This window comes from Myripristis murdjan, chromosome 20, assembly GCF_902150065.1.
Source record: "Myripristis murdjan chromosome 20, fMyrMur1.1, whole genome shotgun sequence".
Taxonomy (NCBI): Eukaryota; Metazoa; Chordata; class Actinopteri; order Holocentriformes; family Holocentridae; genus Myripristis; species Myripristis murdjan.
Genome location: NC_043999.1, coordinates 5923451 through 5941150, shown reverse-complemented (window position 1 = coordinate 5941150; position 17700 = coordinate 5923451). Strand labels below are relative to the sequence as shown.

Below are 17700 nucleotides of genomic sequence, written 5' to 3'. Positions count from 1 at the left end.
GAGTCTTGACTAAACATGGAAATCACTTTTGACATGGGTTTCAAGATTTTAACCCCTTCCTGATTGTTGTTTTTATTCATTCAATTTCACCTTCATTCTCGGGAAAGGATAACGTTGCAGCCGAGGCTAAAGATCAACTTGAAATTTGATCATGTAAACAAAGAATGTCAAAGAACTTGTAATACATTTATTGTTTGGATTATTATAAATAATCAGCTTAGTAAGTTTCATGGTGATATCTGTAGGATAAAATTTTTACCCTATTCATGTGTGAAAAAAGACTGTGTTAAGTCTATGGCTAAACGTCAAGGTCGATGAGAGAGGGGTAAATGTTGTCCGATTGAGAAAAAATTTCACCAGCAGAGTTTTCACATGTATTGCAACCAATTTAGGGGTTAGGAGCTTAAAAAAATATGAAGTTGAAAATTTACATGTAAAACTGGGCCACCCTAGTGGGCATTTTTGTCCACAAAGGGTCATGGATGTTGTTAAAAGGCATTACGAGTCCAAAAAATGGTCTTTCATGCTAAAACTCGGGACATCCAGAGTTTACCCTAAGGTACACCTCCTCGCCAAAAATCAGGCACCAATGACCTTTCATTTGACCGTGGGGAGTTGGGAAAGTATGAGAGGTGGACAAAAATGTCCACCTTTTTTTTTGTTTGTTTTTTATTTTTTTTCGCCTTGAATTTATAATTGCTTATTTTCGTACTATTGCATTCACTCAATCTGTTATTATTTCTTCATCGTATTGTAATAATATGAGCACATATTTGTCTGTTTGTTTGTTTGTTTTTGTTTGTTTGTCTTTTTTTTTTTTGCCTGTCTGCTTATGTTGTATTTACTCATTGTGTGTCTTGTTTGTTTGTTTTATTATTATTTTCTGAAAGTATAAGATACATGCATCATGCTTTTTCTTGAAAAAGGAAAAATAAAACAAAAATTTGATCACAAAAAAAAAAAAAAAAAATGTCCAGGGGTAATCTGAGGGTTAACAAGTATTTCTCAGAAAATTAAACCCAGAACTGACGTGCTCCAAGCATAATGCCCAACCATCTATGGAATAAATATCACCCCATATTTCAAAACTGAGGAAAAGAAAAGCTTCAAATGGTTGAGAGTGAGTGATTGGAAGCTTGAAAGAAGCGGCACAGGTTGCGTGACCCTGTTCACGTATCTGTCTTTTAATTGGCGGAGAAGTCGGTCAATCCCGCCCATCCCAGGAAATGCAGCATGTGACGACTCCGAGTTACAGATTTTCAGTGCAGGCTGCCAGTCAACATTGGAGACTCACGAGCGCACAACTGTGTGGGCAGATCTCTGAAAAGTGGGTGATGTTAAATCAGGTCTCAAAGAACAGTCTGCACCACGAGAGCCAGTGTGCAGCCGCACAAGTTTCAAAATAAAAGGTTCGGCCCTTTTGAAACTCATGTTGCAAGAGTTCAAAACCTGCTTCTGCCTCAGCTTTCAGATCACCTTCTACAGGGGTTTCAAACCTGGAGAACACACAAATACACCGGGAGAACAGTGACAAATTTGAAACTCTGACAAATGTGTTGGAGAAAGGCTGTAAAAACAATGCCACAGCTGTGGGAAGGACGGCAGAAATACACAATGATGTTTGCAGAGATTTGATTTTCTTTTCTGCAGCCTATCCAAACGTTACAGAGGCTTTCAAAACTTTGAAGAGGTTTTTTTTTTTTTTTTTTTTAGTTTTGATATATGGCATGATACTCATTCCATCTTATGAGGTGAATTTAACATGGAAATGAAAGTAATGAGTAAAAATTGCCAAAATGTATGACTGCACATGACAGCAACAACATACATATGTTTACTCAGTGCTACAGTTTATACATGGACATAGACTGTGGTATTCTGCTTCTAGTCTATATTAATCACTATATTACTATATATACTATCGAATTACTTTGTGTGGTTGTTTGGATGTGTTTGGGTCGTCCTATTTGTGTGTGTGCATGCAACATTCATATGCTTCCACCTTTTCAAACTTCAGGAATAGACAAAAGAAGCAAGCGAGAGCCCTCAGACGTGTTTATTTTACTGTACAAAAGATGAAACTCAGGAGAACCGTCGCCTCTCCCATGCTGCATGAAATAAAGAATTGATTAATCACATCTGAACTGAGTGAGAAATTTCTTCTGAGACTCAGCAACTCTCACACAAGGTCAGCCCCTCCTCCACAAGGGCTGATGCTGGCCCAGCCCAGTACTTGGAACCCGTGACCTTTTTTCAAATCATGAGGGTCCACTAATGAATCCAATATACATGTGTTCCGCCAAGCTGTGCGTATTAAAATAGAAAAAATTAAAAAAAAAAAAAAATAAACTTGCTTCACTCGTTCATCTGTTATTCCCTAAGCAGTGCAAAGCAATTTTAGAGGATGACATTTCATTAATATAAAAGCTGTTTGGTGGGTGATGTGCATACCAAATTTACCAGCAGACCCACACAACTGGCAAAGGTTTGGGCAAACGTTTTGGTCACGTTCGGTGTGTAGAGGCAGAATGAATTAATTAATAAAATGGGCGCCCTACAGTGCAGCCACTATAGGTATGTCTTTCAAATTATGAATAAAGAGCACGAAGCACCGACTTTGCTGAATCTATCCTTTTCTCAATGTCACTTCGCCATTTACAGTTGCATCATCATGAGTGGGCGAATGTGTCAGCGTGTGCTGGATTGCTTGCATAAGTGTGTGAGTGTGCATGTGTGTGCGTTTGTGCATGTTTCTCTGTCCGAGCATCTACGTGCGTCCGTGTCTGTGTGTGTGTGTATGCATTTGTGTGTGTAATTAAGTGTGTGTTTGGCCGGCCTAAGGCCAGATGTGGGTGCATGGCATTTCAAGAGCCAATGTCAAAGACCTTTAGTTCTGTATCTGATGTGTGTTGTGTGCAGCAGATCGTGTCATGTCATAAATAAATGAAGTGACAGAGACAGACAGAGAGAGAGGGAGAGAGAGAGAGGGAGAGAAAGACAGCGAGCGAGAGAAAGGTTCTGCATTATCCGCTATAAAATCCAACAGCTACAGGAGAAAGTAAAAGAGCGTATGTGCTTTGCAGATTGAATCTTTTGTAATATAATCATTATTTGAAGAAGATAAGGCTGCTCTGGGGCAGAAATAATCTCACTGGTCGAGTTAAACCTCAGTGGGTGGAGTCAAACAAACCATTATTCTGGATAAGTAAAGTCATAAAGTCAGAGATGGTGCAGACACACACACACACACACACACACACACACACACACACACAGAGGAGACAAGCGGTTCAGTCCAGTGGAAAAGGACCTGCCTGCCTACAGACTGTAACTGATTCTTATGTCCATGCCTGGTCACTGACGTAAACATTCAATCTTTTTTTTTTTTTTTTTTTACGAGACACAGATCTTCCCAGAAATCTGATACCAAACTGGTATTTTTCAGATCAGCAAATAAGGGGAAAATTGAGTTTGTCTGAGCCCTGCTGTGTTTCAGCCAGCCGCTATCTGCCGGTGCTCCCTGCTGCACAGACAGGAAATGTTTGCCATTTTCATACCACTGACACAGCATGTAATGTGCCCTCTCCCTTTATTAGAACATCTCTGGAAAAGTTAGAAAAAAAATAAGACAGGAGGTAGCTAATATTAAGTGTAGCTCTCTTACTGTTAACTTAAAAAAAAAAAAGAAAAAAGAAAAAAAGCAGTCTTGCCATACTAACTCATTTGGAATAACTAATTAGTCTAGCTGACCTTTCTAGTTAAAAGTAGCCATACTCGCCTTTAGCTACCCATGATTAACGATGAATGAAAAAATAAGCTATTGCCATTTTGATTTATTTAGATTTTTATATATTTCCAAATTCCTCTTTTCCATTTTTGCCTTGGGTTTCATATTTTCCTAATTATTTTGACATTTACTGCATATTCGATATATGAAGGCACTGACTGAAGAAAGAACTGTTACAGTGGTGTTTGAACTTCTCTTTAAGTTGAGTTTTTGGACGGACAGCCTGATGTTAAATTTAGATTTTCCATCCATCCATCAATGTTGATCTGAAGGCAGAAGGTGCTGCATTGAATACATTCAACGGTAACCCTGCAAATACATTTCTACAAGACCAAAGTCGGGTTTTATTGACGGTTTGGCTGAAAGTTGGACAAAATTTCTAAAACCAATAAGACTATTTCTGCCTCCAAGAAAAGTTTTATAACTCAAAGTCCAATGTGTATGTGATTTCATTGTGTGTGTGTGTGTGTGTGTGTGTGTGTGTGTGTGTGTGTTTTGGAGATGGTCAAAGAGAAGTATTGAGCCTGCAGATGTGCTACCTGTCCAGCCAGGCGAGCAGACTCTTAGCGGCGGTGATGAGGTCGACCACAGAGGTCAGGAGGTCGTTGGGCAGCCGCCGGGAGCTTCTGCTCTCTGATTGGCTGCTGCGGCGGCGGCCCGAGATGAAGTTCTGGAGGTTCTTGGCCGAGGCGCCCAGCTTGTGGGCCAGAGTCCTCACGCTCTCTGTTTCCAACCCTGAGTTCTGCACACAACAAACACACCCAGATTAGCTGAACGCGGATGCTTCCAGACTGTCAACCAACACGCAAATCCAAGTCTTTTGGTGTGAAGTCCAAGAGATGTGCAGGGTTTTTTTTCTTGCAGAATTCAGTGCAGCATCTAAGTAAAGATCTTTACAGTGAAGTAACTAGGGTTGCAAAGGTGTGGAAAATTTCTGGGGAATTTCCAGCTGGGGAATTTCAGAAATTTTGTTTTGTCATAAGCAGACGTGCGTGCAAACTAATGACATTTTTGACTTTGACTTATTTTGAGTAGATTTTTTTTTTTCTCAGTCCTTCAAGATTGATGGTGGATAAATGAATAGAAATAGGCTCAATGAATGGATGAGCACTCCTCAGTCAGCAGCTAAATCAAACTATAACCTGCATTCTTATATGAAAACTGTATTTCTAAGAAAAGTGGTTAGCAGAAGGCAGAAGAACCTCCTCAAAACCTCCTTGACTGGATGTCGTCTGTGGGCTCAGATGGAGGCCGAGCCGTGTGGAAATTCAACTGAATTTGTGTTAAATCTGGTTGTTTTAACCAGGATTGTGCTGCAAGATGGTTTTTTCTTCAACTACATTAAGTTCCCGCTTATAGGCCAACACGCAATTTTGCAGATTTCCAGATTATTCCTGTAAATTCCTGTTAATTCCCGTGGAAAGTTTCTGACTTTGAAAATTCCCGGAATTTTGCAACCCTAGAAGTAACAAACTGCAGCTGCATATGTTATTGCAAAATAGGAGGTCGCACTGCAGTAGAAAGCAGTGTGCAGGTATTAATCCACATGTCACTGTCAGTCTTACAGTTTGAATGTTTCAGCTCTAACCGAAGCATGTTTCTGTTTTGATTTAGAAACTTCTGTGGCCGTCTTGGCTTCATGAAACCCTTTAGAAACTCTGCTGGATAATCTCGTGTGGTGTTCACTCTGAAAAACAAGGCTGTTTATCTTAAAGCCGGTGAAAAGTTGACCTTCGGGTGGTAATACAATGTTTTCCCCGACAGTCACAATGCATACTTTCAGCAATCTATCGCAATGCGCATTCAAGCAGAGGGGTATGTGTTATAGTCGCAGCTGTATGGACAGCTGATGAGAGTCCAGCACTGCATTGGAGATAAAAAAAAAATAAACGCACAACAGATGCGTGCACACACACACACACACACACACACACACACACACACAAACTCACCAAAGCACACAGTAAGTCGACAGCTTCCAGAATGAGCTCCTGATGTCCAATCCGGGAAACTCCCAGCTCCTCCAGCTCAGCATGGCTAATCCTCAGCAGCCGCTCCCCACACACACCTCCGCGCTCAAACACACACACATACTGCTGCAAGCAGTCGTCGAGACCTAAAACACACACACACACAAAAACAAACACATAAAAATACATTAGGATTACAGTTATTCACATCATCAGATATACACACACCTTTTTCCACATACAGGTATTTGTGGTAACAAAAAAAAAAAAAAAATCGGGATGTACTTATGCTATTAAATGAAAAATCCACCTTCAGATACTACAATTTGTGATGCTTTCAGGGAGTTATTTTCTGATGAAGTGCTGTAATTTACTTTTTTCGGTGTACCCACTCCAGCTGTAGCTGTGTTTGAAATATCCAAAGTTGACATCTCATCCTCTGCATTTACCCGTGGGAATCAAAAAAGGGAAAAATGGGCCTCAAAAATGCAAGGTGCACCAAACAGTGTTTTTAAGGGTGTATATTTCCTATAAATCCTTGTTTTGACGAAACAATGGCACTTGATCAGCCGGAGTCTCCACGTTAAATGTACGATCGCTTCCTGCATGTGAACGCTTGAATTATTTAGTTGAAATTCTTCCATGTGAGACGTAGAAAGTGAAGTGACAGGGAAAAAAAAAAAAAAAAAAAAAAAAAAAGAGGATGACAAGCAAGCAAAGCCATAAAATGGATTCATACCCACAATGCAGTGAGTCCGTGTTGCATGCAATAAATCATTGATCCACTGAGACTGGCCTTGCAGATCTACACTTTAATCTGTATCTATAGTGGACTGTCAGAGCCACGATGGAGAGTGAGAGTCCACTGGGTGAGAGGCGTTGAGATTGCTCCCGTCGCCGGTCTAATCGAACTTCTATCTTTCCCTCTTTGGATTAAAGCCGTTTGAAACACTGCTGTCATACTATGCACTGCAAAAAGTCAAAATCTTACCAAGAGTATTTGTCTTATTTCAAGTAAAAATGCCTTATTTCTAGTCAAAATATCTCATTACACTTAAAATAAGACATGATCCGCTCACAACAAGCAAATTTTTACTTGTGACACAAGTGAACAAGTAAAAATTTGCTTGGTCCATTGGCAGAATTTGTTTCTTGTTTCAAGCTAATTTTCACTTGTTTCAAGTAAATTTTCACTTGAAACAGGTGAAAATTGTCTAAAGACAAGTTATTTCTGAGCTGATCATGTCTTATTTTAAGTGTAATGAGATATTTTAACAAGAAATAAGACATTTTGACTTGAAATAAGACAAATAATCTTGGTAAGATTTGACTTTTTGCAGTGTGGTGGCTGATAGGGGGCATACAGTGATGCCTGCAATCACATTAGAATAGCTATTATGAGGGCAAACAGGGGCGGCGCTAGGGGTTATGGGTCCTGTGCAAAGGAGGAAACCCTGCCCCCCCCCCCCCCCCCCCCCCCCCACACACACACACACTTCTCTTTCATCACTACACTAGCATTTTTTTTTTTTTTTACAAATACAGCGCTTCACTTTTTCCACATTTTATGTTACAGCCTTATTCCAAAATGGATTAAATTCATTTTTTTCCACAAAATTCTACACACAACACCCCATCAAGACAATGTGAAAAAAGTTTTCTTGAAATTTTTGTAAATTTATTAAAATAATAAACTAAGAAATCACATGTAGGAAACAAAAAAACATTACAAACCTTCTCACCTGCACTCAGTGATTGAACTGGACATATCCCTATGAGATTTGAATGCTGGTTTGTACGTTTTCCATATGTTTTCTCAGTATGCTCCTCTTTAAAATCTGTATGAGGATTGTTTTGTTGCAGCTTGCAAAGGGAAAAAAAAAAAAAAACAAAAAAAAACAATGAATTTTATTTGTGCTTGTTCCAGTTTGTCTCGGATAACACAACAGCTGCTGCTCCACATTTTGGAGAAAGTTTTTATCTGTTTGCAGTTTCATCGATTGCAGCGAAACCTTGTTGAAGACCACAAAAAGCCTTTCAGTCTCGCCATCTGTGGAAATGTCACCGCGGCTCTGCAGCGTCCGTGATGATGCACGATTCATGGTAAGGTTTTATCGGCGGCTTGATCTCCCTTGTGTGAACTCGTGTGGCATTCGATTGAATTTTTGTTCTTATAGAAAAGCGCTGCACAATTAGCTTTAGGTTACTGCTCCGGATGCCACATGCTGGAGATATTCCATAAGAGAAACAAATACAAATGAGCGTATCCTAGAATGGCAATGCTGTCACAGCCTCACCGCTCCCCTAGTGCATACAATGAGTGGGAATACACTTTTCATACCAGCTTATAGCCTAAACTACATCAAAGAAAAGGGCAAGGAAGACATTAGAGCAAGGCAGCTGAGCTTTATTATGATTCAAGAAACAAATTGGGCCCAGATCAGCGTTTCTTCATCGCTACAGGACCAGCTTGGCGTCTCCGGAGAGCCTAAGACAAACTCCATAAGTGAAATAAGAGTTGAGGGACTGGAACAAAAGAGGTAATGGATGGGCAATCAGGCAGCCATCCAGGTAAGGCTTTACTCTCAGCTGGATTGTGTAACGTCTGCGTTGTGTGTACGTGTGGGCAGGTCTCTCTAGATCTGTGAGTGTGTTTGAGTGTGCAAGTGGGTGGGTGTGCACACTGTTTTTTTTTGTGTGTGTGTGTGTGTGTGTGTGTTCGTCTGGCCATAGCAGGTTTGCTGAGTCAAAGAAAAGCAGATCAAGACACAGCGGCTCAGCTGCAGCCCCTGGCTCCCAAAACAATGAAAGTATCCAACATCTAACCTCTTAACAAACAGCAAACTGGAAGACACACACACACACCCAAACAGACGCGCGCACACACACACACCTCTGAGGAATGAGCATTGATTTCCCCCGCTTCGAGTCCCAGTGTCATAATACACTCATCTATCATAACCACGCTAACAAAGATGAAAAAAGAGCGGAAGAGGAGAGGAAAAAGGGAAGATGACAAAAGAGAGAAGAGGAGGAAGGCAGGGAGGAGGGCTAGAAACTCATAAGGCAGCTGCTAAATTGCATGCAAACTATTTCGCAGGCGCTCACACACACACACACACACACACACACACACACACACACAAATTCCATCTCTCATCAGCAACGGCCACACAGCATTTGTCGGCTCCTAATGTTCTCCTCCTCCTTCCCTCGCCTCCTTCCATCCCTCTTCCCCTCCGCGAAGGAGTTCAATTCCAAAAGCGCCACATATCCAGCCTCAACCACAAAATGGAGCCGGAGACGTATCAATACTTCAAAAAAACACCTCAAATCCATCAGCGGAGACATAACAATCTTATCAGTGAAAGCCTGAAGATGAAATACGACTCCATACGCAATCAGTTTATAAGACTAGGTGTCAGATGTTTTATTATTTTTTTTATTTTTTATTCCTTTTTCCTCAAAGCGCCTGCTATCTCATTTTGGAAAGAAAACTTGACAAATAGATTCCCGTATCTGAACAGCCAAACACTCGAGGCCTGATGCGATCTCTCTCTCCAGCCCACCGCCTCCACGGACGAGCGCGGGCCGGGGGGTTTGATAAGAATTAAGACATCAAACCGTTTCGGGGGGGGGGGGTCTGGACGGCGTCCATCGGAGGCGGGGGCGAAGGTCACGGCCACGTGAGGAGGAGCGACGCCTGATTTTGCACTTCAGATCCGCACCTGTAAACAAGCTTCAGCCGGTTACGGAGCGGCGTCGGTGCCTGAGCGCCGGCCTGTGCTTTTTAATTTAATCCTAATGGCTGATGATCGCTAATGGACGTGACGCTGATTTAAACAATGTTGGCTCTCGCCGGCAGAGTGTTACTACCGCTGAGAGGGGAGCGAGCGAGCGAGCGAGGCGGAGAGATTTGTAGTGAAAGTTCACTGGTAATCTGCATCGTTTATCACGAGCAGCGAGAGAAAGGCTGCGCGACGACCTGAATACTGATCAGAGGGTGACATCAGCGCGGACACACACACACACACACACATGCACGCACACAAAACCCAAGCCGTTATATATGGCCGGCGTGTGTATCCTGTAAAATATATCCTCACGTGTTGCCACATGGTGACCAGGACGAGTGTGTGTGTGAGTGTGCGTGGGTTTGTTGTATGACGGTGTGACATGCATCCACTGTTTGCATGTATGCACGCATGTATGTGCACATGTGTGTGTGTGTGTGTGTGTGCGAGTGTAAGTGTGTGTTTGACGGGTATAGAAAGGCGTGATTCATAGCTGACTCACACACTTAACTCCCACAGAGGCACACTTTTCACAACAGCAGGCCAGCCAAACTCCCACAAACACCCTCTCCCTCTCTCTCTCTCTCTCTCTCTCTCTCTCTCTCTCTCCCTCATATACACACACGCTCACATACACACATGCGAGGCTAATAAAACTGGATTTTGTGGTGACTCCTGGGATCTCAGAGAGGCCTATAAAAGATCTGGCCCCTCCCTTTCGGGTGATGTGTCATCTGTTCCGAGCGCTCCGAAGCTTCAGTCACAATCAAAGTTAGACAATTATTCACTCCGTCCCTGGAGCTGGCAATTTAGGGCTGGTGAAAGACCGACTGTTATTGGAAATGGGTTTATCACCGGAAGGTTGCCAGTGTGAATCCCGGCGTCATCTGGGAAGATCTGGCTTTGGGGAAATCAACCAGTAAAACTTGATCTTTCTGTTTAAGACTACTTTTGTGCTTTTTGCGGGTTTTTTTTTTTTCTTTTTCTCTCCCTTCAGTTCCCAAGAGTAAATGTAACCATGCATAAATGTTGCTCTCTCTCCCTCAGACCACTGTTGTAAATAATTTGTTTCACTTCCATTTTTCTGCCTCAGCGACCAGCCTATCTATTTTCCCATCTTCTTTCTAAATCTATCTACTACTGCCACTGTAATTGTGAAGGCCACTACTCTGTACATCTGATCGTGGCACAGTGGCCTTGTCATAACTTGTCAAAGTAATTACTGTTATAGGAAATATCTTTTAATGCTGATGTTGTATCTAGGAATTTTGGAGAGCTGAGTATTTGATGGGAAGAGCAAAAAAAAAAAAACACATTGTATGTTTTTTCCCTACCAAGTGACACCACCCAAGAGATCCTCCTAACTGTGTTTCAGGCCAAATGCAAAACAAAAAAAAATCAGTAAGACTGAGAGAGATGGATGATATTTTGTTGAAGGCGAAGCAAAGTGAGGTACTTCACTTGAGCTCCTCACATAAAATGAAAATCAGCAGCTTAAATTTTTTTTTCTGGTAAAGACCAAACTCTGTTCAGGTTCTGGTGCATTTCTGCTTCCAGTTAGTATTTTCAGCATCTGTTGGGAAAAAACTGCTGTACGAACACAATGTGGCTATGGCTAAAAATATATTCAGTCATACACAGATACATGTGCGTATCATGTGTGTTCGTTAGCATTAGACAAACTTCGAAAAACAAATTTCATAGCTGCTGCACAACAAACAGCTTTGCTCGCCTACTAAATTATTTGCAAGAAGATTTTATTTTGTTGTGGCTACAGCAGGCGAGTATTATTCAGTGAAGCAGGGCAGCGCCATGTTTCAAAGCCGTGATTCTTCAGCCAGTCTCCCTGACAGAGACCAAATGCTACACTGCTCCAATGGAAATCAATGGAGAGGAGTAGAGTATGAAAGAGGACCAGAGTTTGTTACACAATAAACTGCAGAGATGGGGACTCGAGTCATTGCGACTTGGACTCGAGTCGACTCGAGTTGCTGTTTTAATGACTTGTGACTTGACTTGACAAACAAATAAAAAACTTGAGACTCGACATGGACTTGGAAGTTTAAGACTCGGGACTTGACTCGACTTGAGATACGATGACTTGAATGACTTGATTGTAGCCTGTAATATTCCCCAGTATACGAGTGCACGCTGGGAATGGTGTTGCAATGATTGGATGACGACCCTCTCAATCAGTCATGCCCTCTCTTCTACCTTCCTTACGTTTTGGAGAAACACGCCCCTCATATCAGACGTTCATCATCATGTCGGCGGGAGCGGGAGGAGTGCCGAGAGTCATCTTTTTTGGCTTTCGTAACTACACATGTGAAGGGAAACGGTGAACTGCCGAATGCAAGACCTGCTCAAGAAAGATTTGGGACAGCCACGCTACAACGTCAAACTTTGTCCGTCATTTGAAGAGCCGTTCTGCCGAGTCAGTGCTTGTAAATTAGCTAATAGCCTATTACCCTGTTAGTTGATAGTCAGCTTAACTAACGTTAGCTTGATAACCTACAAGCATGGGTACGAGATGGTTTACGTGTGATTTATAGTCTCTTACTGACTATTGGCGAGTTAGTGCATGACATGTAGGGCCTGATTGACGCTAGGAAAGCAGATCAATAAAACAGAGCAATAAAGCAAAAAGTCATATTTTTTAAACAGGTTAACTAAATTGGCCGATAATTTTATTTGATAGTTACTAATATCTTATATTTTCTCTTTATTAAGACCGGATTCTGCAGGTAATATTGTAATAATGTGACTTGACTTACAGGACTTGACTTGACTTGACTTGCCCAAGAAAAAATTACTTGGGACTTACTTCAGACTTGAAGGTTAAGACTCGAGACTTACTTGAGACTTGAAGGTTAAGACTCGAGACTTACTTGAGACTTGAAGGTTAACACTTGAGATTTACTTGAGACTTGCACATGGGTGACTTGATCCCATCTCTGATAAACTGTCTACCTTTCCACTCATATTCCACTCATATTTATTAACATGATGGTCATGACATAATCTATTTGTGAGTGAGCTATGGTGCATGCATCACAAAAACAAGATGAGAAAAGTGACAGTGGTCGGGTTTTGCAACAGCTGGTATTAGCTGAGAGCACATCTTATTTTTCTGCGAAGACCCGCCCCACTCTGCCTCTGATTGGCTGGTACTTGTTGGCCTCGTTAGTTCTGTTGGTTAAAGTTAAAGGGTGGGGTTAGGGTGAGGGTTAGCCAATCAGAGGGAGAGTAGGGGCACTGAATTTGGGTTGGAAAAAAAATAGCAAATAACAGTGACAGTACTAGTGCAGCTATGATTAATTTGTCCATAGCTTTTTCATATTCTGCTCACCTATTGTTAATGTCAAAACGTGTTAGCATGTGTTTTTTTTTCCATGCTTTGACAGGTCGCTGAAGGTTGATGACAGCTGCTGGAAAAACTGTGAAGCATGTCAGTGATCTAAACGCCTTGCTGTGCGCGTCATCTTGGGCGCTCGTTACCGGCCATTACACTTTCCCCAATTCTTCAGAAGCAAAGTGAGCGGCCTTCATGAGTTATCACACCGTCTCTGCTGCAGTTTGAAAACCACTGAGCTCCTTAATGTGGTTGCACAGCTCACCAGCCTTGAGTTGGTTGATGCATGTTTGACTTGTAACACAGTGCCTGGTGTGGAAGTGAACACTCTGCCTCTGCACAGCCTTAGGAGCACACACACACATCGTGATTTCCCTGTGCACTCTGGCTTCCAAAAAAAAAAAAAAAAAAAACGCCACGCACAAAACAGCAAGGCAGCAACAAAGGAACCGGCAAACGCACGGAGGTTCTTTTGATGAAGAAGGGAATGCTGAAGCAAGGATTCGACTTCTGCATCCTCATCTCATTATTCCTCACCTTGGAAAAGAAAAAAAAAGAGAGAGAGAGTCAGGAAGGATGTGAACCACAACCTGTGACTCTAATGACTGTGACTGGTGTCTCTGGCAGTTTTCTGTTGTGGCGAGCGGCGGCATCAAACGTGCCTGCATGTCATCACGCCGCTTTCACTGCTTATTTTCAAGTCTGGAGATCACAGTCATGCAAGTAAAATGAGGCAAGATTTCGCCCCGCCGCCTGTGTGTGAACGTACGGCATCAGGGCAGTGAAAACAGAACCGAGTTTCCAGCTTCCCAACGTTGCAGCGTCTCATATTTTTCTACCAAGGAACATAAAAACGATATTGCTACAAAAACTGTACCACTCCCATTGTTTTAGCCTCAACCATGCTAATGCTAGGGTTGTCGCTAGGTCAACACACCACAAACCTTTTGGCCCCACGCGCCTGTGGCATATGTGTTCACTACAGTAATGCAGCACACACACACACACACACACACACACATATATATACATACAAATATATCATATTTCTCTGTTGCCACAGACACACCCATGAGACCCAGCATGAACCACATACCACACTAAGGCATGCCACGTGTGTGTGTGCATGCGTATGTGTGTGTGTGCATGCATACGTGCGTGTGTGTGTGCATGTGTGTGTGTGTGCGAGGACCCGGGTGGAGCCTTCTGTTCAGAGTGTGTGTGTGTGTGTCTGTCAGCTGTTCTGCACAGACGGTCTGAGACGAACAGCTCACCATACGCCCACTCATTCTCACACACACACACACACACACACACACACGGAGGAACACACACATAAACACATGCCCGCATATACACATGACCAGCCAATAGAGCGTCCACGATGAGGAATTGAGAAACTGACACAGTACATCATGTAAAAAAAATTTTTTGTAATGCTTCCCATTTGCATTTTAATGGGGGCTACTGAGCCAATTCATTCCCTGACCTGCTTTTAAACTGACAGAACGAACAGCAATTATGGCTAATATTAGTTATTATTAGTCATTATTTAACGGTTTGTAGAGGGACTATGGATCAGGTCACATCTGTGATATTTGGCCTGAGTCTGAAGAAACTTAAGGGGATGATGCATCCTCACTGTTTTCACTGTTTTAAAAAAAACATATATATATATTCTGATTGACCTAATGAGGGCACCAAATTAATGCTAAAATCTGCTGTGTCGTTTTAATTAACATATTTTTATGACATCCTTGGGTATGGTGCAGTATGGTAAGACTCGACACCAGGCACATTTTTCCATGGCTGGAGACTGTCTCTGCGCCCTGCCACTGAGAAATGTCCAAATCATCAATTGGCTTGTTGAGTTGCACCTGTCCTGTTGACGGTGCCAGTAAAGCCTATTCAAAACATAACTGCTACACAGTACGCCAGATTAATCATCCGTAGACACTCCAGCTGCAATCTCACATCCCCACAGATACGGATAGATTAGCTTGTGCTACACAGAAAATCATCTCTGAATGAAATGCATGGTGCTAGTTCCTGTCAGCTTGCTATTTGCATGATCTCGTCCTACTTTACCTTCAAATTTCAACACCTAAGTAAATGATGTGTTCGCATTTGTGTCAAGTGGTCACTCGATGACATTTTCAATCTGTTAGATGTGAGACGCCGGTCTGTCTTTGCTGTAATTCACCACCATGGAGTAACATTTTTTCAGCTCAAACATAATCAGTCCTATATTACAGGTGCAACACAAGTTAGTTTCCAACCGATGCATCTGTCATTTCCTGTCCAGCGCCCACGTTGTGTAAACAGCAAATGCACTTGTGCCCATGTGAGCAGCGATGAGGCGTGGTCATTAGTTGCAACAGATCTGCTCGTGTGCTTTTACTCTGTGCACGAGCAGATCCATTTCCTCTGCAGAAAATCGTTCCTTCTCATCTGGCAATTGCACCGATATAGGAATCCACCAAGGTGCAAGAGTACCTGACTTTTAAAGGGTGTGAGAGATGCCTACGCCCAAACACACACACCCAAAACACACCCATGATTCATTAAGAGACCACATGCAACCCTTTTGAACCATGCAACATGTGTCATGACCCTTTTTTCCGTTGTTAAAATAGCAAAAGTGAACTTGGACACTGCACCATCAATGGTCCAGTTTTGCAGGAATTGCAATGAAGCGGATGCAATAGTTAAAGGTTAAAATTTCTCACTTTGAAGGGCCATAACTGCTACACCACTTGTCTGGTTTAGATGAAATTCAGGGGAATGGTGCATCTTATTTCTCAAGGGATGCTGGTACCATTCACTCGGACTTGTTTTACGTCACCGAAATGCCCAGATAGATGAATAAGATACCATATAGTTCAGGAATAGAAGGTTCAATGGTCTGACTCATCTTACTTCGTCTGTTATACAGTTGTGGGAATTGTTGGGTGGCAGCTATGAAGCGTAATTGTTGGCAAGTTGTTGGCAAATTTGAATCATTCCCTTGTATCACTTGTTGTGTCAGTTGTGAAACAGAAAGCAGGTTTTACTCTGACTAAAGTCTCACCAAGAAAAAAAACTCTTGTTTTTCCCTGGCTTCTCTTTCTTTCCCTGCACATCTCTGATGATAATTGCAAGGATGCTGCATTATTTGTTACTCCAGCATTAGGACACCGTGGTATTCACCCTCAAACTCCTACTGCCGCCTGTTTAAAATGTTGCTGATGTAGAAATTCGAGTTTATTTCACTGCTGCAGTCATTGTAAAACACTCTGAATAAGACCATCAGCTACATTAAGGGCCTGAAATGTAAATGAAAGTGGATGTCAAGTACTTTCAAATGTCCCGGGATGATGGCATTTCATGGTGAAAGGCACTTCTGTGAAGACCATATGCATCTCCAAAGTTCTTGATCGCCCGATTATCGTACATGTGCACATTTTCCAGTGTTCGTTTGAGCTAACCGTTTTGTTTGCTAATTTCCCCCCCGCAAATGATCTTTAATAGCAGCTGAATCTCATCCCAGTAAGAGTTATCCATCATTTTAAAAGTGACAACAACACTCACAAACTGACTGATGGCACAAAATGACGATAAATGATGGTACTTCTGAAAGAATGAATGTCAGTTTAAGCCCACAAAATGCAGACTGGCTCCTATGTTGGCCAATTCTGAACAATATGAATGACTCAGCTTCACCTAATCAATTATCTGTTAATTGACGTCACATTTTGAAATACAACTCCCTCTGTTTATAGTGTTTGTATGTATGGTGACTCCAACTTGGCTCTAAATATGAACAAGAGGAAGCATCACCTTCTAGCATTACCAGGTATGGTTATGACATAATCTGTTGTTACCAACCAAAGGTGTTTTCTGTGTTGCACGTGGTGATAAAATTTTAAATGAAAAGGTCAACCAGGGATGGCCGAGTGCTAATGGAAAACTCTGCAGATACTCTTACACGGTTAGACTTGAATCACTCTCAAATGTTTGATGTATTTATATTTCAGTGAAATGTAATTTTCGAATTTTCCTCCAGCGTGCTTTGTCCATTTCTATTGCAGTTAATTACTTCCTACATTCACCAGAACGCCTTTCAGCGAACCTCGGCGAGTGTAACTGAACTTCTTGCATTAGTTAGAGAGCAATTGTGATTGCCATAATGTGGATAAGAGCCAGAGCTTTTCAAGTAAGGATAAGTGAGAGTCATAGCCCTCACTCAAAACACAGCAGGTCTTGTAGCTGCATTGTATTCTGGTCTAATAAGGCTACTGCCAGTGGAGATATTGGTATATGTGCTTCTTGTACCATGGATTTTCCCCCTATGACTGATGAATGTTGGTGCAAATTGGTGGGTCTATAAAAAGCTATTTCCAGCTGATGTTTTTAGACCACTGCATTTTTTTTTCTCTGCTACCAAACTAGCTGAGCTGGAAATATCTTGATATGATGTCACATTGTCTGTGTCAAAAAATAAATAAATAAATAAAACACCAAACAACAAAATGGGCCCAGAAATACCAGGTGCATTGCCAATGACTGCTTTTTAACAGTGTTAATAGTGTTTTTGGGTGGATTTCAGAGACAGTGGGCTGGATACTGGCCTAATCAGCCTGATTCCGTAATTATACATGACTAAACCCTCTAATTTGTGATCACAGAAAGGCACCATTACAAATAAAAAAAAAATCAATTATATTTTCAGATAAGCATTAATTCGTGTTTTCGCTCGTTCCTTAACCTCGTCAACTCTGCCGCTCCCATTAGTGGGTTCATTATTGCTGCCAAGCT

At 41.9% G+C, this 17700-nt stretch overlaps 1 protein-coding gene across 1 annotated transcript in view; it reads right to left on the bottom strand.

Annotated features, from left to right (window-relative positions):
• Positions 1–17700, bottom strand: part of cnksr2a (connector enhancer of kinase suppressor of Ras 2a) — a 66655-nt gene that overhangs the window by 47669 nt on the left and 1286 nt on the right. Inside the window, exons 2-3 of the mRNA XM_030079328.1 lie at positions 5740–5903; positions 4327–4529 (exon numbers count right to left, since the gene is read on the bottom strand). Coding sequence (XP_029935188.1) covers positions 4327–4529; positions 5740–5903 — 367 coding nt within the window. The remainder of the gene's footprint in view (positions 1–4326; positions 4530–5739; positions 5904–17700) is intronic.